The sequence below is a fragment of the Mixophyes fleayi genome, chromosome 1 (genome assembly GCF_038048845.1).
Source record: "Mixophyes fleayi isolate aMixFle1 chromosome 1, aMixFle1.hap1, whole genome shotgun sequence".
Lineage (NCBI taxonomy): Eukaryota > Metazoa > Chordata > Amphibia > Anura > Limnodynastidae > Mixophyes > Mixophyes fleayi.
The window spans coordinates 231979543-232003129 of NC_134402.1; the positions used below are offsets into that span (position 1 = coordinate 231979543).

At 45.3% G+C, this 23587-nt stretch overlaps 1 protein-coding gene across 4 annotated transcripts in view; it reads left to right on the plus strand.

Moving 5' to 3' along the window:
- Positions 1-23587, plus strand: part of EPS15L1 (epidermal growth factor receptor pathway substrate 15 like 1) — a 142236-nt gene that overhangs the window by 63879 nt on the left and 54770 nt on the right. For all 4 annotated transcript variants that reach the window (XM_075207366.1, XM_075207358.1, XM_075207376.1 and 1 more), the window contains 5 exons: positions 3916-4080; positions 4937-5072; positions 5176-5324; positions 8908-8968; positions 12461-12543. In XM_075207366.1, the coding sequence (XP_075063467.1) occupies positions 3916-4080; positions 4937-5072; positions 5176-5324; positions 8908-8968; positions 12461-12543 (594 nt within the window). The remainder of the gene's footprint in view (positions 1-3915; positions 4081-4936; positions 5073-5175; positions 5325-8907; positions 8969-12460; positions 12544-23587) is intronic.

The window sequence follows — 23587 nt, forward strand, 5'->3', positions numbered from 1 at the left end:
GAAGGGGAATGCAGTGGAGGATGACAGGTGCCACTGCCTGAAGAGCATCGCCTTTGACTTCCCGCAGTTGACCTTTGCCCCTGAAGTTCGGTCGAAGTTCTCGCAGATCTAGACGAGTGCTGTCACCGAACGCTGGTCAGCGCAGAAGACAGTGACGTCGTCCATGTAGAGCTAACACTTGGCCTCTAGTCAGTCTGGACCTGGTGCGGTGATGCCATTTTATCTCTGGATTCCACCTGATGCACATCGCGAAGACCTCTATACAACCCAAAAAGAAGAGTGAAAGAGGGCAGCCCTGTCTGACCCCAGACATTATGGAAAAGGGGTCAGTCTTCCAGCCGTTCACCACCACCGAGCTGTAAATGTCAAGGTACATTAGTTTAACATAAGAACAAAACATATCACCCAATCCAAACCTGCACAAAACCCTATGCATAAAATCATAACAAACACGGCTAAAGCCATTCCCCTGATTAAGACTGACCCGGGTCAGGTGTGCATGGCGATCTTTGATGATGAACTGTGTCCCTCAGTAGCGGAAGGCTGTCTGCAATCCTGCGACCAGGAATGCCACAAGTCTGATCCGGATGAACAATCTGCTCAGTGACCACCTTTAGCCTGTTGGCTAGTACCTGGGCGAGGATCTTGTAGTCCACGTTCAGGAGAGAGATGGGCCTCCAATTTTTTAAGATCACATCTCTCCCCCTTGCGCTTGTACAGGATCGTAATCAGTCCCTCTCTGAGTAGGAGGCATTCTGCCCTCCACCACCATCTCCTTGTATAGTTCTAGCAGGTCCTGGCCAATGAGGTCCCACAACGCTACATAGAGTTCCTCTGGGAGACCGTCACTGCCCAGGGTCCTACCCAGCCTAAAGGATCTAGCGGCAGAGTGCAGCTCCCCCCAACATCAGGGGGGCATCCATGGCTTCTTTACCTGCAGGATCAATAGTGTTAGTGATACCTGACAGGAATGTTTCAGCCACATCTGTGTCGATTTGTCTTAGGGGAGTAGAGGTTGCTGTAGTAGTCTGTGACGACTCCCATGACGCCCTCTTTCCCCTTTCTGGAAATGCCGGTCTCGTCCCGCAGTTCGGTCAGGGTCGTGTGGCCGGAGTGAAGTTTTCTGAAAAATAAAGAGTTACATTTCTCACCCTTTTCCAGGTTCTCCACCTTGGAACGGAAGACGATTCGCATGGACTCTTCCTCGAAGTGCCTTTTCAGGCCCCCCATGACCTCCGCCAGATCATCCCTCATGTCCCAGCCGCAAAGTTGGAGATCCAACAGGGGACTGCAGCTGATGCTGTAGCCTCCTGAAGTTTCTCTTCCTCTCACATGCCTGTTGTCTTCCCTTAGCCTGAAATAAACTAATTTTGACCTTGCCATATTCCCACCAGTTAGACATGCAATCGAAGTACAGTTTATCATTTTTCCAAGTGATGTAGTCATCTCTCAGCTCCTTCAACACATCCTCCCTCTTCAGCAGAGCACAATTCAATTTGCAGAAGCCTGGGCCGGGAGGAAAACCGTGGGCCGGAGCCCCCGCGAACAGAATGGTTCTGTGGTCAGAGAAGAAGTAGGAAACCATGACATGCCTGTTCTGCCTTACTGTTTTCGAGGTAAACACAAAGTCAATCCGGGAGCGCACTGAGCCATCAGGGAGGCTCCAAGTATAATTTACAGAGCACCCATGGATCCTACTACATTCCGTAAGGATGCTTCGGCTACCATCTCCTGCAGCTACCTAAAAGAAACATCAAGTTTAGCGGTGCTTTTTAGTACTACGTCCTCCTTCCTCTATAGGACAGTTAAAATCCCCGGCCATCACTACCGCCCTGGTGGTCACGAGCTGGGCCCGCAGTGTCTGGAAAAGCTCCAAACGCTCATTCTTACCAGGGGATGAATACATACAGATTAGCCTGATAGGCTCACCCGCCCAAGAGCCGTCTACGATAAGCTATCTGCCGCAGACAAATGACCAGATGTCTATAATAGCTAGAGAAAGGCAAAAAACATTACTGGAACATGTAAACATCACATTTCTGACTGTCAACTAAGGTAAACACAGACTGACGTCTAATATTATCCTTCACACGCCTCACGTTAATGGTAAAAAGTGAAAATTAGCCATTAGTTGGAGAAAAAAGAAAGTTCGCACATATAATACATCAGTTACCATCCTTGTCGGGTGGGACTTGGTCCGGTCTGTCCGTGTCCCCATGTTGAGATGGGAGGAGACCTCTCTTTTCCATCTGGTCGAAAAGGCAGATATCAGGCACCTGCAGGAATTCGCCTACATCCAACTCCTTCGTTTCAGAATCCTGAGCTGCCAGCAGCTCCTCTACCATCTCTTCCAGGGTTGCCTCCTGTGGAAGGGGGTTCTCTCTGAGCTCGGCCGCTGACTTCTTGGAAGTTTCGGAGTCGGCAGTTGGGTTGTGAAGCTCTTTCCTCTTCCTCCTCAATTTGCTCACCTTTCCTGCAGTGGACTCCCCCCTCTTGAAATCTTCCAGGGAGAGGGAAGTAGCTGCAGCAGCTTTGAAGGGGTTAGTGTTACTGCAGGGGAGAGAGGAGGGAGGGTTGAGACAGGGGGGAGGGGTGAAGGTGGGAAGAGGACGGGAAAGGGTTGGGGAGGGTGGGGGAGTTGTGACCGCAGGAAGGGATGGTGATACTGTCACAACAGGAGCAGGGAATGAAGGAGTGGGGATGGAGTTTGGTAGGGGTGGAATGTTTCTTACCCACGCGTGGCTGCGGTAGAGGCTTCTGCTGCTTCCTTTGGGCTGCAGGGCGGGAGCAGGTTCACTTTCCAGTAGGCCTTTCCCGGAAGCTGCTGCGTAGGTTCTGGCCCTCTGGGGTCAGTCCCTGTAGATGTGGTTGGCCAGGCCGCAGAGGTTGCAAGATGTCTTCCTTGGACATTCCTTGTTCTCATGCCCTGCCACTCTGCAGTTCCTGCTGGCTGAATCTTTGCAGCTTCTCACATTTGGTCAGCTTTCCTGCAGTTCCTTAGCTGATCAGCATAGCGGAGATGGCCGGCAGAGCCGCCCATGTCAAAGCATGCTGACAGGTGCTGGAGACCGTCTGTTGCTGTGTCATTTCCCACAAATTGAGAAAATGGAGATTCCAGTCTTGCTGACTTCACCGCCTCCTAGTATCTTTTGCAGATCGCTATGGAGGCAAAGTTGATGTAGAAGATCCCCTTGATGTAGGTCTGAATGCTGAGGGTTTCAGCCTTCGAGAATCCTTGTTCAAGGACCATCTTCTTTCCAAAGGTCTCAGCCGTCATATCTGGAACGCTTCCGTTCACTTCCTTCAGTTTCAGGACGATGGTCTGCCGCATACAGGATTCCCCGGGTGGGAGTTCTCTGGGGGGTGTCTTGGCTGGGCTTCCCTTGTCCAGAAGCAGATGGGGCGGTGGAGGCAGAGGTTTCAGCCTCAGGGAAAGGCTTTGGTGCAGGGGTCTTTTCTCCCTTCTTCCTAGGGACAGGAAAAGGGTTGGAGGCAGGAGGTGAAGCAGCTGAAGTCACCTTTCTGGCTCTTCTTCCCGGGGCAGAAGGGTTTCAAAAGCTAGTCTGGAGGGCGATCATCTCCAAGGGGCGGAGCTATTCAGATTTCTTCCTAGCAGACAGGATCTGGCAGATTTTTTTCCCCTAAGTCGATCTTCCTCGTTGTCTTTCTTCTTCTGGCCGGCGTAAGAATCAGTTGCAGACCACCTTTAGCAGTTTGAACCCTTAGCAGTGTTAGATTGTGCTATGGAAGAGCCACAGTCAGCATTACGACCACAGGGTGTTAGGCCTGATAAGAACAGATACTACACCTGATTTTAGCCAAAGGCTGAGAATATCTGTGCAGTTACTGTACATCATGGTGTCTCTAGCAGTAGTACATGCATTAACCAATTTAATTGTCTCGTTCCTATTTCAGGCTAGAAGCAAATTGTCACAGCTACAAGAAAGTCAGCAGGAAATGAACAGAAGTATTGAGCACTACAACAATGCTCTCAACGGAGACCATGGAGGCAGCCTGAATAATCTATCTGATGTTGAAACCTTTTCCTCACGAGAGAGGCTGGACCTTTCCACAGCAGTGGTGAGAAACAGCACTGGTTCAGGACCTAAAGAAGCGGTTCCTGGTAACCAACATTTTGTAATGATTTGTCCATAGACTAATGGTAGCTCAATTTCTTCTTCTTACTCATACTTATGGGTTTTGTTTTTTTACCAAATATTACAATATTTTGCAGTTCTTTTCTGCTCTAGATATTATGATGGATTTCCAAACCTGCTTTTGCCTATGGAACGATATATGTTTAAAAAAAGAAAATACTAATCATTAATATTTGAAACCAAGAAATTTTAAAATACCAATAACTTAGTAATTATAACGTGATATAAACATTTCTTATTTTTGGATTAAGAATAGTGTGCCAGTTTATTCAGGTAAAAAGCCAATGAAATCTGTGTTTATGCATCTGCAGGGTTATACTGTATGCTGTTGGTGTATCTTTTTACACAGCATAACATTTTCTTGCTTAATCATAGATGCTGGTTTTATGGACTATTGATGCAGATTTAGACCATGATTATTGGATTTTCTGAAATAAAATTTTGATGCTGTTCCTCTGAAAATATGTTTATATTGTGGGAGTCATGTTTGTATGTTCTTGGGTGTGAACTCTTGTCTGTTAGTACATTAAAACTGGATAAAAGGGAAGATCACAACTAAATTACATTTTTACAACTGTCAGACAATTATTAATGTTTTTTTTTCTTTTCAGTACTGTAGTTCTGAGAGTTAGGCACTAGGTCATTAAAAATACATGTCAAAAATATCTCATTATCTGTCGTTATTTAGGTTAACTGAAGAAGGGCGCACATGTGTAATTTTTTTTTACTACTTTTTATCCTTAAAAAACACCATCTTTCAATATTTTTTTAATCGACAGGATGATCCTTTCAAGAAAAAAACAATCTTGTTTAACAGCAATAGCAACAGCAACCAGGACATTTATTCTGACCCATTCCAGACAGAAGATCCTTTTATATCTGATCCATTTAAAGGAGCTGATCCCTTCAAGAGCAGTAAGTAGATACATGTATTTTGCCTCTTGCATTTAAACATAAAATAATAAGATAAGTTAAATGAACCATGGTAAATTTTAATTAATAGCTGCTTCTTCCTCAGATCCTTTTGGTGATGATCCATTTAAAGAAAATGACCCCTTCCATGCCCCTTCTACAGATGATCCATTCCACAAACCCAGTAAAAGTGACCCTTTTTCTGCTGATCCCTTCAGTAAGAATAGTGTCCATTCGATGACATTGCCCTTGAAGGTGAGATGTGGTAAACCAACATCATACATTAAACCAGTGGTTCCCAAACTTTTGTAGTTCGCGGCACCCTTAGAGTCTCCAAATTTTTTCAAGGCACCCCTCCAAAATAATTATTGAGCAGTCCTGTTTTAGAAGTAGTTGGGTCAAAAAATTGTAATAAGTATTTAGGTCAGGACAAAAATACTTATTTAGTTGTATGCAAAAATGCCCCCTCTGCATCCAGACACTCTGCCCTCAGGCACTCTGCCCCTCTGCATCCAGCCACACTGCCCCCTCTGCATCCAGCCACACTGCCCCCTCTGCATCCAGACACACTGCCCCCTCTGCATCCAGACACACTGCCCCCTCTGCATCCAGACACACTGCCCCCTCTGCATCCAGACACACTGCCCCCTCTGCATCCAGACACACTGCCCCCTCTGCATCCAGACACACTGCCCCCTCTGCATCCAGACACACTGCCCCCTCTGCATCCAGACACACTGCCCCCTCTGCATCCAGACACACTGCCCCCTCTGCATCCAGACACACTGCCCCCTCTGCATCCAGACACACTGCCCCCTCTGCATCCAGACACACTGCCCCCTCTGCATCCAGACACACTGCCCCCTCTGCATCCAGACACACTGCCCCCTCTGCATCCAGACACACTGCCCCCTCTGCATCCAGACACACTGCCCCCTCTGCATCCAGACACACTGCCCCCTCTGCATCCAGACACACTGCCCCCTCTGCATCCAGACACACTGCCCCCTCTGCATCCAGACACACTGCCCCCTCTGCATCCAGACACACTGCCCCCTCTGCATCCAGACACACTGCCCCCTCTGCATCCAGACACACTGCCCCCTCTGCATCCAGACACACTGCCCTCTGTCACACTGCCCCCCCTCCTCTGCCCTCTCTCACGCTGTCCCCCCTCCTCTGCCCTCTCTCACGCTGTCCCCCTCCTCTGCCCTCTCTCACAATGTCCCCCTCCTCTGCCCTCTCTCACGCTGTCCCCCCTCCTCTGCCCTCTCTCACGCTGTCCCCCTCCTCTGCCCTCTCTCACAATGTCCCCCTCCTCTGCCCTCTCTCACAATGTCCCCCTCCTCTGCCCTCTCACACGCTGTCCCCCTCCTCTGCCCTCTCACACGCTGTCCCCCTCCACTGCCCTCTCTCACGCTGTCCCTCTCCACTGCCCTCTCTCACGCTGTGTCCCCCTCCACTGCCCTCTCTCACGCTGTGTCCCCCTCCACTGCCCTCTCTCACGCTGTGTCCCCCTCCACTGCCCTCTCTCACGCTGTGTCCCCCCTCCACTGCCCTCTCTCACGCTGTGTCCCCCTCCACTGCCCTCTCTCACGCTGTGTCCCCCTCCACTGCCCTCTCTCACGCTGTGTCCCCCTCCACTGCCCTCTCTCACGCTGTGTCCCCCTCCACTGCCCTCTCTCACGCTGTGTCCCCCTCCACTGCCCTCTCTCACGCTGTGTCCCCCTCCACTGCCCTCTCTCACGCTGTGTCCCCCTCCACTGCCCTCTCTCACGCTGTGTCCCCCTCCACTGCCCTCTCTCACGCTGTGTCCCCCTCCACTGCCCTCTCTCACGCTGTGTCCCCCTCCACTGCCCTCTCTCACGCTGTGTCCCCCTCCACTGCCCTCTCTCACGCTGTGTCCCCCTCCACTGCCCTCTCTCACGCTGTGTCCCCCTCCACTGCCCTCTCTCACGCTGTGTCCCCCTCCACTGCCCTCTCTCACGCTGTGTCCCCCTCCACTGCCCTCTCTCACGCTGTGTCCCCCTCCACTGCCCTCTCTCACGCTGTGTCCCCCTCCACTGCCCTCTCTCACGCTGTGTCCCCCTCCACTGCCCTCTCTCACGCTGTGTCCCCCTCCACTGCCCTCTCTCACGCTGTGTCCCCCTCCACTGCCCTCTCTCACGCTGTGTCCCCCTCCACTGCCCTCTCTCACGCTGTGTCCCCCTCCACTGCCCTCTCTCACGCTGTGTCCCCCTCCACTGCCCTCTCTCACGCTGTGTCCCCCTCCACTGCCCTCTCTCACGCTGTGTCCCCCTCCACTGCCCTCTGCCCCGCTGTCACCATCCTCTGATCTCTGTCCCCATCCTCTGCCCCGCTGTCCCCATCCTCTGATCTCTGTCCCCATCCTCTGATCTCTGTCCCTATCCTCTGATCTCTGTCCCTATCCTCTGCCCCGCTGTCCCCATCCTCTGCCCCGCTGTCCCCATCCTCTGCCCCGCTGTCCCCATCCTCTGCCCCGCTGTCCCCATCCTCTGCCCCGCTGTCCCCATCCTCTGCCCCGCTGTCCCCATCCTCTGCCCCGCTGTGCCCATCCTCTGCCCCGCTGTGCCCATCCTCTGCCCCGCTGTGCCCATCCTCTGCCCCGCTGTGCCCATCCTCTGCCCCGCTGTGCCCATCCTCTGCCCCGCTGTGCCCATCCTCTGCCCCGCTGTGCCCATCCTCTGCCCCGCTGTGCCCATCCTCTGCCCCGCTGTGCCCATCCTCTGCCCCGCTGTCCCCATCTTTTGATCTCTGTCCCCATCCTCTGCCCCGCTGTCCCCATCTTTTGATCTCTGTCCCCATCCTCTGCCCCGCTGTCCCCATCTTTTGATCTCTGTCCCCATCCTCTGCCCCGCTGTCCCCATCCGCTGTCCCCATCCTCTGCCCCGCTGTCCCCATCCTCTGCCCCGCTGTCCCCATCCTCTGCCCCGCTGTCCCCATCCTCTGCCCCGCTGTCCCCATCCTCTGCCCCGCTGTCCCCATCCTCTGCCCCGCTGTCCCCATCCTCTGCCCCGCTGTCCCCATCCTCTGCCCCGCTGTCCCCATCCTCTGCCCCGCTGTCCCCATCCTCTGCCCCGCTGTCCCCATCCTCTGCCCCGCTGTCCCCATCCTCTGCCTTGCTGTCCCCATCCTCTGCCTTGCTGTCCCCATCCTCTGCCCCGCTGTCCCCATCCTCTGCCCGCTGTCCCCATCCTCTGCCCCGCTGTCCCCATCCTCTGCCCCGCTGTCCCCATCCTCTGCCCCGCTGTCCCCATCCTCTGATCTCTGTCCCTCTCACTCTGCCCCGCGCCAGGCACCAACCATAAAATAAAGAAGAACGCAGAAACTTACCAATCCGTGACCCAGCAGCCTCCTCTCTCTCGCAGCTTGTTAGTGACGTCGATATTCAGTGACATCTGCGGGGGAGAGAAGGCTGCTGGTTCCCGGCGCCTGACGGATTGGTAAGTTTCTGTGTTCTTTTTTTTTTTTTTATGGCTGGCCCGCGGCACCCCTGGGAGCCGCGGCGCACTCTTTGGGAACCGCCGCATTAAACTTATCATTTAATATTGAGTATTGTATGTACATATTTGTCTTTGTTGTGTTGATTTATAATTCCTCTATACTGAGCAACAGACTGTGAGGCTAGTTGAGGTTGAGTAAAACCTACATCTGGTCCTGACATACTGTTCACCTTTCTTCCATTGTAGTGTATGTGTAGGAATTAATGTTGGAATTATTCAGACTATATAATGTGAATTCATCATTCACTTCCAGTTCTGTTGTAAACATTTGATTTTTATGTTTTTCATGTAATTTATGTTTTATTCCACAACAGTCTGATCCTTTTGAGAGCAGAGATCCTTTCTCCTCTTCAACACTGCCAAAGAAAGAACCAGGTGAGTAGACTCGTATATGTGTTTATATCTTCCCAGGCTCAGTGTGTAAAATATCAAATAAAGATTGTTTTAGAGTTCACAGTAAGTTAAAAAAATAAATTGGATACAGGTCTAGTTAGTCTCCTCTGCAACATGTCTAAAGGAGCCGCTAAAAATGTCCTTGTTTACAGTAACACTAAAATTTAATGATTTGAAAGGTTGCTTCTAATTTGGCAATGGCTCCCTTTACAATGAAACGTACACTTTCATTAATATGTCAGAGTTCTAAATTAAGCAACAAGGTTTAACCAAATTCTGTTTTTCAGCTTTTATGATAAGTTGGCTCTCTGTATTATGTTTTTTTTTTAATCCAGTATTTTTTTTTTGTTGAAATTTTTCAAGGTACATACATATAAGACATTAACAAAATACATACAGAAAAAGAAAAACAATTGCAAATATACCAATATCAAAATCAGATGAGTTACTCGCACTACAGCATCGCAGAGTTACAAAATATGTGCTGAGCTTGTTTAGGGACATATATCGTACATGCTCATACATGAGTGAAATCCAATTACAAGGTTCAACATTTAGCATTTGACATTTGTTGTAAGATTCAGGAAAGACCAAGGACCAGGGCCGGATTAACCCGAGGTCTAACTGGGCTATAGCCCAGGGGCCTCGGGCATCCAGGGGGCCCTTCAAATCCTCAGCAGCATTATTGATCGGTCCGGGGGCGGGGGCGCCCCCAGCCCGATCAATGCTGCTGAGCACTGTCAGTCCAGTCCTCCGTCCCCGGCGCTCAGTACTCTGCTTACTGAGGAGATCTTGCGAGTGAACTCTCGCGAGATCTCCTCAGTAAGGAGTTTACAGCGCGCCGGGGACGGAGGACTGGACTGACAGGTAAGCGCTTAGGGGAAGGCGGGCCCTCACGGGGGACGGCGGGCGGCGGGTGGCTCACATTGGGGGGGCCTCACGGGGGAATGGAGGCGCCCTTAGCCCAGGGGCCTCCATTCCCTTAATCCGGCCCTGCCAAGGACTCATGTATTCGGGACATGCTGACTCGAGGACACACGTGAAAATCTCTGTATTATGTTTATAGAAACTGATACAAATCTTTCATGGCTGTACAATCTCTCTCTGTTTCTCAATTTCACAAGATTTTTCTATCCCCCTCTGGTGCTCTTTTTCCCTCTCGCGCTGGCGCTCTTTTTTTTTTTTTTTTTCATTTCTCACTTGATCTATCTCTTTTTCTCTCTAGCTTATCAAAATAGAAATGGATCCTGTAGTTGCCTTTTTACTAATTTCTCCATAGCTACAGTTGCAAGAGCCATATTTATTTATTTAACTTTTTATTTGTAACAGCAGATAATAACAATACAGGTCATTTCATACATAAATATTTATAACAGAAGCTACAAAAGAATAAATGCCTCCTTCACAGTGTAAATCAACAATATAATCGTTAAGCGCTCATTGACTTCTAATGACTTAATATATTTCTGCGTGTTGGTTAGTGTATATAAACTTAGGTACCCACGGTTTTTAAAAATACAATTTATTACTAAAAAGATATCAATATCGTCCTTAAATAAGCATGACAATATCAATAATTAAAAAAAACAAACAAAAAGGAAATAGTACCACATATCATATTACATGAGGCTCATACAATTGGAAATTTTCACATTAACAATAAAAACAATTGAGAATGGTTTTAAAAGATAATAATATCCATTGGGAAGGTGATGACCTCCAACCATCTATGTTGATGTTATCATAAATGATGCCTATATTGACAGATCAAAAGAATGTCCATCCAATTGAATGTAGTCCTTTGATTCAGATGATATTGTTTGCAGCGTTATGTCCTTATCTCAGTTCAGTCTATTCAAATGTAACACATCAATCCAGGGTGTCACTTGTACTTGTTCCAGATCTCAAATTCTATAAAACAGGATTTGATTCAACCAAAGGCACTCTTCAAATCACAGAGAGCTGCTAGCTGTATGGAATACCTTAAAGGTCTCTGACAAATTTATCAAGTCAATAAATAATCTAATTAATTTAGATCATATGATTACAGTAACACATCTGAACAAACATAAAATATGATGTCCGTCTATATGTATTACCCAGTATTGATTTATTAATGTTTGTAAAGCGCTGCGGAATTGCTGGCACTATATAAATGTTGATGATGATTTTGTGAACAGACTAATATTAAGCCCAGTAGTGCCTGAAACAGAGGGCGTTCTGGAAGGTAACAGAAAGGTAGTTGGGTTTTGCCTGGTATTGATTTGTTTGAACCAACGTGGACAGGTTCCACTTACTGAATGCCAAGGATGATTCAAGAGCAATGGATTACATGGCACAATAGTGAACATATACCATTTTGTATACCTCTTGCTATCATCCTGAGATTTTTCAGAATGTAGTGAAAAACAGAGAAAATATTATCTTAATCACTTAAGAGAGCAAGTTTGAGAGCAACTACCTGGATCCAGTTTTACAGAGAGGTTGAAAGATTTAAGAATAGGAAGGAAGTAACATCCGAGATTTACTTGACGTTTTGGAAAACAACATTTTTGTACTGCAACAAATATAGGAAGGACCTTCAAGACAGTGCTAACATTTCTGTAATATTGGCCTTCTTACAAGCAGGCATGGACATGGGACTGAAGCCAAGCACATTAAATGTTCAGATAGCAGGCCTCGGTGGATTTTATGGCTAAAACTCTTGTCTGGACCAGACAGCACATCTGTTTCAGCTCCTCAGCAGTGGCTAAAACATTAAATAAGGATCTAATGGATGTATTAACTTTCTGGGCAGAAAGTGCTTCTGCTACAGTTGAACCAGTTTGCAGGGCAGCAGGTTTGCTCAGTTTTTACACATTACCCAAACATTGTAGGCTCAGTGTCTTGCCTAAGCAGGATTTGTGGTCTGTGGTCCCTCCCTAAATAGTACTCTCTCTGTATCTCTTGGTGGTGCTAGCATGGTGACATAAGGAAAATGGAAATTACTCTTGCTGGTAATAGTGTTTCCATGTAGCCTCTTTGACAGCACCCTTATTATCCAGCTTTAATAAAGGTATATTTTACATTACTCCAGAATAAGTGTTATCGTGTTTATTTTATAATTCAATTGTGTATAGAGGGTAGGTAGAGAAATTTAACCTCTCAATTTTTTATTTTTCTTTGCCAGTTAAGCAGCATGCAGGTCCAGTCATGTTAATAAATATGAATATTTAATGATACATTTCATTGCAAAGTATAGTTCAAAAGAAATTCTACTAATTTTACATTTCCTATAATGTGTTTACAATAGGTGTAAGTTCCATTTCCATTAAACTGGACATATCAGTAATTGTAATTGAACTGATGAATCAGATGCTCCAAGTCCTTCACAATTGAAGTGTTGTATGTAACTTCTTTAGACAGTTCAAAATGAACAGTTCATTTGGAAATACAGTTGGTTACACTTGCTCTTGCTGTTGCTGCATATTTCAGACCCATTTGGAACTCTGGACCCTTTCGGAAGCAGTGCATTCAGCAGTAATGAAAGTTTTGCAGATTTTAGCCACATGTCCAAGGTAAGTACAACTTTGCATTTTCTGTCATGTTTGTTAGTTTTTTGTTTTTTTTTATACCTTATGGACCAAATGCTGTAAAATGATCAAACTGACCAGGATCCCTTACCCGCTATCTTTCTATGACTATTTTTCACCTCTAGGTGTCAGAATGAGCATACTGTAATCCCTCTTTTCTGCCTCTTTGCTGTTCATACTGAAACTATGAGATCTCTAGTATCTCTCTTACCACTTCAAAGTTGTGAGTGTAAGGTGTAGTAAACAAGGCTACTGTGGTTTTATCTCTGAAATTGTAACTTGTTTTCACAGAATGATTTACCTGCCCCCTTCATGACATTAATGAAAATATATTTTCAAATGGATAGAATTTACATTCTAGACATAAGCTTGTCCTTTTAACAAGTGCTCTTACAATTTACATACTGTAGTTTATGCTTGCCTAAAAGCAAAATCTGTACCGTTTTTATTGCTGTGAGTGGTTTTGGGCCGTTAGTTGTGATACTTCCATGTTTGTTGCAGATGGCTGCAGTGTACATTTTGCAGGAACTTGTATTTGGTAGTTTATGCTAAAACTACTGTTGCACATGCTGCTTATCATAGTTTCCATTTAGACAATCTGACGCTGTTTTTGGCTATTACAAAGTCAATATATGACATTTACATTTGGTTGTGGATTCAGTGTGACCCACAGGAAGAGAATACAAAAATATTTGTTATCTTCCAATGGCTTTTTTTGTCTATAGACCTGCTTCTTTAGACTTGTTTATCAAGCTGGGATAGGAACATATTTTTAACTACCAGATGCTGTCGGACAGTTTAGAAGTGGATTTAGTTCTTAATAATTAGTAAATGTGATGTAGCTGATTCAGATGTGTACTTAAACTCATAAGGCAGAGACAGAGCCTTATTCTGTGCTGCTGTATATGTAGTCTCACTCTTCAGGAACCAACCAGAAAAACATGGTTTCAATAATGCCCAAATACTTTACTGCAGCTGTCTGTATTTCCTAAAAATAAATAGACACCCCCCCCCCCCCCCATTTGACAAACTTGCTTTGCAGAAGTGCCCTGTGTGGATTGGTTGATCCATCCATACACCAGAGTAGGGCTATAGTGTCACTTTGACTCAGATGACTACAAAGTCATCCCTTTCACTTGTATGCGGTCATTGTCCTAAAGTTGTGGGAGGGGTTTCAGCAGTGAGGTGGGGAGGTAATACATTTTAAAAAGCTATAGTGGAGTGACATGTTAACACTGAACAATGTGTTACATATTCATGGTTCATTTCTAATATTTCTATTTTGAGGTTTACTGGTCCTTTAACGCTATGCAATAATGCTTGATCGGTGTCTCTTGCAATAATAATCCTCTGGACATTAAGTGGTAATTACATGCTATATTATACTTGATTGAAATTATAGTGGGTACCAGGGCTGCACAGTTGCAGGTGGTTAGCATTGCTGCTTTACAGCATTGCGTCCATGGGTTCGAATCCAACAAAGGCCTTATCTTTGTGTAGTTTGTATGTTCTCCCTGTGTTTGTGAGAGTTTCCTCTGGGTGTCCTCCCACATTCCAAGCACATACTGCTAGGTTAGTTGGCTTCTGACAAAATGGACCCTAGTGTGCTCTAATGTACATCACTGTGTACATTCGTATCATTGGCAATTTATATATAAACAATGATGATAATAATTACATTGGAATGCCTTTTTAGTTTTGTAATCAGTACAACTAGTGATCAGTATACACTTTTCTCTTTAGTCATAGATCATTGCATATATAGTAAGCTACACAGATCTGCATTGCTTTTATCTAATTTTATCATGCTACCTTTCTTTTAACACTTTATGGAAATGTTCTTATACCAGTACAGACAGGGCCGCCATCGGGGGGGGGGGGGGGGGGGTACGGGCAGTACTGCTGTGAGGGGCCCAGACATAGCTCTCCGTCTGCCCAGGCTCCCTGGACTGCCAGGCCTCTCAGTCTGACTGACCTTGCTGCCCCTTCTTCTCCGCAATGCTGCAGCTCCACCTCCCAGGCTCTGATAGGCTGAGAGCACAGCGTGGTGACATCATCACTGTGCACCGCGCTCCCAGTGTGTCATTGACCGGGAGCTGCAGCATCGCGGAGGAGAAGGTAAGTTAATTAGGTATGCATTTTATAGAAGAGGGGATATTAACTGTGCCTGGGGGGGGACATTAACTGTGATTGCGGGGTGGGGGACCTTAACTGTGATTGGGGGGTGGGGTATAGGGGGACATTAACTGTGATTGGGGGGACATTTACTGTGGAGGGGGGGCATTAACTGTGCAAGGGGGAGGGGAAAGAGGAACATTTACTGTGATGAGGGAGTGGAGGGGATGTAATGTGATGAGAGGATAGGGGGCGCATATTTGGTGAAGAGGGAGGGGGGACACATGTATGGGGAGGGGGGGCCCTGCCAGATTAATTAGTACTGGGTCCCCACAGTTTCTGATGGCAGCCCTGAGTACAGAAGGCTGAGAGGTCATTCAGCGCTGGTCCTTAATAGGTATAGATTGCTATATTTAAGTTCAAAGAAACTACAAATACCAGGGAGCTATGCTGAATGATCCCAGTCATCTCCACTGATGGTACTGGTCAACAAGAGAAGGATTTAGTGGTAAGTGGAAATAAAATTCCTTTATCATGGGTGTACCTCCAGTTCTTTTCGAAGCATTTGAACTTGCAGTTCAAATGATATGTCAGTTCTCATGTAGTTTTAACTGTTTAACAATTACTGTTTACCTAAGCCTGTTCTGGAAATTTACATTTAAGTACAATACCCTATAGTAGTAATAGGTTTCAATATAGGGCCAATGCGTGCAAAACATCTTTGATTTTGAGATGAAAACACTGTATGCAGACACTTTTGTGTATAGGAAATTTATCTGCCTCTGTCTCATGCACTTCAAAGGTGCTTCTGGCCCAGCTGTCAAACTACAAAGAGTTACTGTGAAAATTGTACCACCTTGGTTGCTCAACATGCACTGCATTAATTCATGTAACCCAGACATGAAACCCACTGTTCTTTATGAATGTATCAAGTGTATAAGAGGTTTGTGGTAGTACTTAATTCAAATGTAGACAAAAAGAGTTGGAGACATGCTCTTGTGACGAAATGAGTTTGATAACCCTGTGAGCATGTCTCATTTCTCACATAATGTGGATTATAGTACTTTTTATAGCCTATGCTGTTTGTTCCCCAGCTCACCAGACTACAACTGCATTGTCCAATAACATGTGGCTAAGGGTCATTGTAGTTCAGTGTACATATGTATATTGTTTATTGTATATTGATAACTTGAAGTAAGGTTGCTATTCATTGTCTTTAAAATGAAGCCAGGGGGAATATGGGTAGGGATCAGGTTGCCATGTGCCTGATTAGGAAAACTAATTAGTGTCCATTGTTCTCACCAGGCTAGTCCAGACAGGCCATCTAACAGGGGAGGTTCTCTGAAAGGACAGCTCATCTTCACTCCCCTGTCCAACCCCCCCTAGTCCAGCACTGACCAATGGTTAAGAAGAATAGATGCAGGGGTTTGCCCAGGGAGGGGAAAGACTGTGGAAATTAGATCTGTGATATATAAGGAACAACTCCAGGGGGGGAGGGTGTTCATGCTTGGATTTCATTCAGGAAGGTGCAAAATGGAGTTTTGAATTGTCGTTTTCTAACTCGAGTATATATATGCAGCTGAGAGGGATCCATGGGTCATGAAGTCTGGACAGCAGGTGACAATATCTCCTTAAGTTATTGGGGTAAGGGACAGATGATGTGGTAAATCTGCCTGGCATTTATTTACTGTGTGTACATAATATTCTAGTGTTGTTTGTATGACAATAAATATACTGTTGTATTTTTATAACTGCATTTTGCCTGAGTGACCATACAAATCCTAGAAGGTACTGGGTAGCACTGGGCCAGATAAACCCGGTATCTTCACATTTTGGTGGCAAGCAGTGGGGTCACTCAGTCCCAGGTCCTATCTGGGTAGAGCTGCAGGGGAACTGTATCGTGATACATTCCAGGGCTCTGCAAAGCAGTTAGCACTAGAAACCAGTTACCACATTATCCTGAACTTACTCCTAAAGGCTTTATGGTAGAAAGTGTCATGAAAAGCGTTGTGGGCTTTAGGCGAGGGAAGATGCCGCCTAAGTGCCGATTTGATAAGGGGAAGCGCACCCCGCCAGAGGAGAGCGGAAGATGGAACCGTGTCTCAAAGAGGGGAAATCACAGTGAGGTGATCCCTGGAAGTAAAATGGCTGTGAGCTCTAGGAACAAGAGAGCAGATCACAGCCCAGTGTTGCAAAAGTTCCCAAAGGAAGGGATGAAGCAGTCCAGTACACCCAGGAGAAAGGCGTACTGGGATGAAGGACTGTGGGAGTGTCTGCAGGATGGAGATATGGATGTGTTGCACCACCCCACCACAATGCAGCACATTTTGGATTATTGGGATGAGGAGTGCCCAAAGATTATTATGTGGAAAGGAGCCAGTCTACAGGAGAAATTGGAGAACCTGTTGGATGTGTTCCTAATGTTGAAAGAGGAGGCAAGTGCCTGTAATTTTCGGGATGAACCAGCATGGGATGATTTTACACATGAAGTTATTTGTACTATGCAGAATCTGGCCAAGGGAGAATCCAGATACAACAATAATCAGCAGTACAAACAAGATGTAAATGGACTATTACAGCACAGGGACATGCCTGATGAATCCCCTGCAAATGTATTAATAGAATCTGTCCCATTAGCAGATTCTACAGATCCACTAGAGACAATGAGTATGGAGGAGCTGATAGTGGAATGCCAGATCCGGGGTGTACCTTACCTGTACTGCACACACATGGATATCCTGAAACGTTTGTTAAAAGATCAGGAGAATCCCATCAATGCCTTTAGTGTTTATAGAAAATGGATGCTCACTTTAGGTCCCCACATACCTCTCTGGGAACAAATGCAATGTCTGCAACAGAGTTTTGAAGAAGCAGAGGATGAGGTATGGCGGCAAGGATTTACGGACACTGAAATGTGGCAGGATCAGTGTTATCGAGTGAATACTGAAAAATGCCAATTGGAATATCTTTTATCACACTCTAAAAAGATGGCTGCTCAGTCTGTTAATCAGGGGGAAGTCCATCTCAGTGGATTAAATACAGTTGCCCAAGCTACTATCTTGGGGGAGTCTGGAGAAGAACTGCTTGGTGAGGATGTTGTACCTCTGACTACTCAGAAAGGATTAGGAGAAATTCTCCCATTTGGTGACTTGGATGGAAAAGAGCTACCAAGTAAGTACCATGTAGTAGCATCTTCTGATAATTTGCCAGTGTTATTGGAACCTGAGACTGTGTCTGAGTTAGAACAGAATTACAGAAAAGACCAGTTATCCATCCCTGTTGTGCCTGAAAAGAATTTGTTTAATGAAGTAACGCAGGATACCGCATGTGTACTCTCCGGGGCAAGTGATGTACAGCTGTACCCAATTGTGGCAGAAGAGAATCATAAACTTGCGCAACATATGATCTCAGCAGAAATCATGTTTACAGACTGTAGGACAGAATTAATGGGAGAGGATAAAGGAATTGTCATGTCAGAGGCCACTACCATGGGGTCCTGGGAAAACTACACTTATGCCCTCCCCAATGCAGAATTGGCAGATGAGGAGATGTTTACTGAGTGGGTGTCTGAGAGGGCACCAGCACAGCAAGATTCACCAGCCCCACAAGCTTTGAAGCATCGCACTCCAGCTCCAAATCTGGGAATCCAGGACTCAAAACCAGAGGCCTGCATTGGACCATCCAGTTTGTTTTGCTGCCAGGAGGACAAGTCTGTGTCCAATGAGGATTCACACTACCCCGATGCGCCAGAGGCGAGGGAAGTAGTGCAACAGTTGGATGTGGTAGCAGGGGAGGGGAGATGCACACCAACATACTTACAGGGGCACCCACATGTGGTTTGGGAGGGGGACAGAGGATTCCCCATAAGCAAAGAATTAATGGAGCCACCACCTTTGCCTGCCACTGGGCAGTTGTCCCTTGAGTGTTTGGGGGAGGGGGGATTGGATCTTGGCCAGAAACAAACGGACAAAGAGCCAGAAAGTTTGCCTGCCACTTGGCAGTTTTCACTTGAATATGTGGGGGAGGGGAGCATGGTCTCCAGAAACAGAGGACAGGCCAAGGGACTATTTGCAGTTGGGCAATTAAGGGTGGATAAGGCACCCAAGGGATGTTGGACTACAATTGTAATACAATGGATGTATGCACCGGAGTGCCCCAGTTTTATTGTTGTCTCATTTTATGACACAGGGCAGCATAAACCCCCACTCCAGCTGGGTGGGATGATATCCCTGCAGCCATGGGACCCTGGTGGGAGATTGAGGAACTGTGTACTGCTGTCTACCTTGCCATCAGACCCAGGAGAAACCACAGCAGGCCAGAGATTTTGGACTTGGGGGAGAAAGGTTTACTTGGAGCAAGGGAGCCACTGGGGAACAAAGGCTAAAAAAGTAGGGGAGGTATATGTGACGAAATGAGTTTGATAACCCTGTGAGCATGTCTCATTTCTCACATAATGTGGATTATAGTACTTTTTATAGCCTATGCTGTTTGTTCCCCAGCTCACCAGACTACAACTGCATTGTCCAATAACATGTGGCTAAGGGGACATTGTAGTTCAGTGTACATATGTATATTGTTTATTGTATATTGATAACTTGAAGTAAGGTTGCTATTCATTGTCTTTAAAATGAAGCCAGGGGGAATATGGGTAGGGATCAGGTTGCCATGTGCCTGATTAGGAAAACTAATTAGTGTCCATTGTTCTCACCAGGCTAGTCCAGACAGGCCATCTAACAGGGGAGGTTCTCTGAAAGGACAGCTCATCTTCACTCCCCTGTCCAACCCCCCCTAGTCCAGCACTGACCAATGGTTAAGAAGAATAGATGCAGGGGTTTGCCCAGGGAGGGGAAAGACTGTGGAAATTAGATCTGTGATATATAAGGAACAACTCCAGGGGGGGAGGGTGTTCATGCTTGGATTTCATTCAGGAAGGTGCAAAATGGAGTTTTGAATTGTCGTTTTCTAACTCGAGTATATATATGCAGCTAAGAGGGATCCATGGGTCATGAAGTCTGGACAGCAGGTGACAATATCTCCTTAAGTTATTGGGGTAAGGGACAGATGATGTGGTAAATCTGCCTGGCATTTATTTACTGTGTGTACATAATATTCTAGTGTTGTTTGTATGACAATAAATATACTGTTGTATTTTTATAACTGCATTTTGCCTGAGTGACCATACGAATCCTAGAAGGTACTGGGTAGCACTGGGCCAGATAAACCCGGTATCTTCACAGCTCTCTTCTCCAATAATCACGCTGTTAGGCGACCAAGTCCTTTCCTATAAATTGCACACAGAAATGGCAGGTCCTCCGTTGCACAACTTGTAAAGCAACAATAAACAATAAGTGAGTACAGTTAATTTGGTACAGGTAATCTAAAATCTTAGTTAATGCACTTACAAAAATTGAGATTTACTCTCATTAAATCAGCAGTAGTTTTAGATCACTCTACATGTGCACCATGTTGCATAACAAGCAGAATGTTATCTGCAAATATGTTGGTCTCTCCTACATGATTTCTGATGACTCTCGGGAGCAATAGTAGCATTTTTGCTTTTGTGGTGGAAACAGACAATTCCTGACACAATTAGAGCACCTGTCATTATAGAAATCAGTATGCTGAAAGCCATCTGAACTCGCTAAGGAGCACCTAAAAATAGTACATGCAGTTTTTACTGCCGTTGCCATAGAGATCGCTGGAACACAAAGCTAGTGGAGTGGTCAATTTGGGTTCACAGTGCACAAGCTGGCTTCCATCTTGCTGGTTGGTTCCTGAGGGGAGTTATATTTAGGGGGTCTGTGTCGCCAAGGAGGCACAAGGCTGCAATCCAAGTGCTTTTACACTGGTTGCAGAACTTCAAGGTGACTTAGTATCCTTTTCTATTTTACAGTTCATTATCTTCACTGACAGTTATGTATTCCATAATGAAACACTTTCAAAATGAGTCATGTCACACAAGTGACATAACTGCTCGTCAAATATAACTGTATAATTTAGAGGATACCTATATTCATTCAAGTATATAAATAGATGATGATGATGAAGTTGCGCAGTGTAGAAACTCCAGATATTATGCTATTGGTGTTCCTTGTGAACCAGGACATTATGGTGGCTACATAGTGCAGAGTGCTTTATTACAGATTACCATTCCTGGTGCCTAGTTTACAACTATATTCAACTTTAAGAAAAAAGCAACAACTTGTAACTCACATTGCTTTATACTTCGTTATTGCTCTAGCCATTTCACCACCCCTTCTTCAACAAGAAAGATAGAATTGTAAGCTTTGATCAGTTGTTTTCTTGCTCCAACTCATATTATTTATGCACTGTTTTTTCGAGGCACTGTCTGTCCAGTTAGCTTCTAAAACACTTGTTTACATTGTAAGTTTAATTCTATATGTTACCTCTTTATAGTTGTTTCTCTAAGGAGGACTCTGGGAACCACATACATTTTTTTTGACTTTGTTCATCTGGAATTAGACATAATTAAATGAAAATGTTTTAATGTGTTCATTTTTTTTTTTTTTTTAACATGAATAATTTTTATTAAAGTTTTAAAAGTAAAGGGTAGAGGCCTACAGAAAAGAAGACGGGGGAGGAAGGGGATACATAGTGGGAAGCAGATATAACATTGTATATCAAACCATACGACATATGTGCAAAGACATATCAACAATATCTCAACAAGGTGGGAAACTAGACACTGTATAGAGTTTTAGCTCAGGGTTGGGAGTAGATCTAGCAAGGCCGGAGTTAAAAGGTTATGTGTTTTTAGTGGGTGAATTAATCTGGAACCTTCGCCATCATTTGTAAATTTGTGCAAGACATCCACTTAACAATTGGGGAGGACGGTGACATAGAATAAGGAGCATCTAATGTCTCCATTTGAAAACTAAAGTGGATCTTCAATCTTCGTAATGACTTTGTGAAGGGTAGGGGGAAATGGCTGTTTCCAAAGTTGCGCAATTGCTGCTCTAGTGGCTACTAAGATATTGCCCCAAATATATCTGTAATGTTTGGGCAATTGATCAGGGTATGGATGAAGGAGGGCAACAAGTGGTGTCTGAGTTAAGGATATAGTGGTAACTTTTCGCGCAAGGTCAAATACCTCTTGGCACAAGGGCTGAATAATAGGGCACAACCAAATACATGGATAAGATTCCCTACACCCCCACAGTTGCGCCAACATAATTTAGACTGGGTCGGCCATATTTTTTGGAGACGGGCTGGAGTAAGATAAGTGCGATATAACAATTTATATAGCATTTTCACATGATTGGTACATTTAGATATAGTAGAAAAATTGCTATATATAATGTCCCACTGTGCCGGGGAAAGGGAGGTGTTGAGATCCATTTTCCACTTAATTTGGAAGGTGTGTTTAGGAGTGGTAGATAGAGTGGAAAGGTGTTTATACCAAAAGGTAATTCCACCCTTATTGTTACCCTTGGTCAATTTGGTATATAGAAGAGCAGGGGGTGGATGAATTGGACCACTCTGACGGTGAAGGTCTCTGATCCAATCCCTCAGCCGCAAGTATTTATAGAGGTCTTTAGATAGAAGGGCAAATGAGTCCTGCAGCAGGGCAAAAGAGCAGAGGCCCCCAGAGCCAAACAAGTGCACCAAGGATGAGAGTCCCGTGTGGATCCAGCCAGAGATATCAAAATCAGGAATACACGTAAACACCGTGAGGAGAGATATATTACTAGTCGGAAGGTTAAATTCTGTAGAGGAGCCCACTGTCCCAAACACTGAGTATCTTCATCATCCTCATCATTTATTTATATAGCGCCACTGATTCCGCAGCGCTGTACAGAGAATGCATTCACATCAGTCCCTGCCTGATTGGAGCTTACAGTCTAAATTCCCTAACATACACACACACACACAGACAGAGAGAGAGAGAGAGAGAGAGAGAGAGACACAGACAGACAAGGGTCAATTTATTATTTTTTTTTTTATTTTTTTTTAAGCAGCCAATTAACCTAACAGTATGTTTTTGGAGTGTGGGAGGAAACCGGAGTACCCGGAGGAAACCCACGCAAACACGGAGAGAACATACAAACTCCACACAGATAAGGCCATGGTCGGGATTTGAACTCATGACCCCAGCGCTGTGAGGCAGAAATGCTAACCACTTCGCCACCATGCTGCCCATCTATCTCTATTGTGTTCATTTGCACACTGAGAAACTGTCCTCTGGTTTCTAATCAGTATCTCGCAGCCGTTGATATACATTCAAACATCACAGAGGTTTGTGAAAGTAAAGCGGTTTCCTCTGTATTTTGTTTTTGTAGAGCATCTGAGTGCTGGAAAGCTGAGAAGCGATAGAGGGAATGAGGGTGAAGCTGCACAGCATCCCCTTACCTTTATCAATGCACAAGATGATGCTTCATCAAACAAATGAATGTATGACCATAGCTAAAATTAAGTTTAAATGATCTACTATGCAGAGGTCAACTACAGTTTACTTTTACACATCATTCTTAATAGTAGATTGCCAGGGTGTTTGGGGCAAAGTATATGCCAGACACTTTGTCAGTACTGTTAGGCTGAGTTATATGCTAAAGATTGTGCAGCATGCTACAAATAGAAAGCAATTAATATATAGGGCCATTTTCTTACTCTTTTATAGTGTCGTAAACACTTATCATTTGTTGACATTTAGAGGTAATACTCTATAGTATCAACTATCTAACTTACCTAACTTTTCTCACTGGAAGATATGAGATATGCCATTGATAATTCTAATCACCTTTAAATTTTCTTAGCTGCATATATTATTGTTATTATTATTACATGTTGCACATGCTTTGGGAAGGTTTTCAGCTGCAAAATTGCTTTAAGCATTTGCAGAGTTGCAAACCCTGAGAGTGCTAGAAGTTCCCTGTAGTTCTGTCCAGAAGTGGTG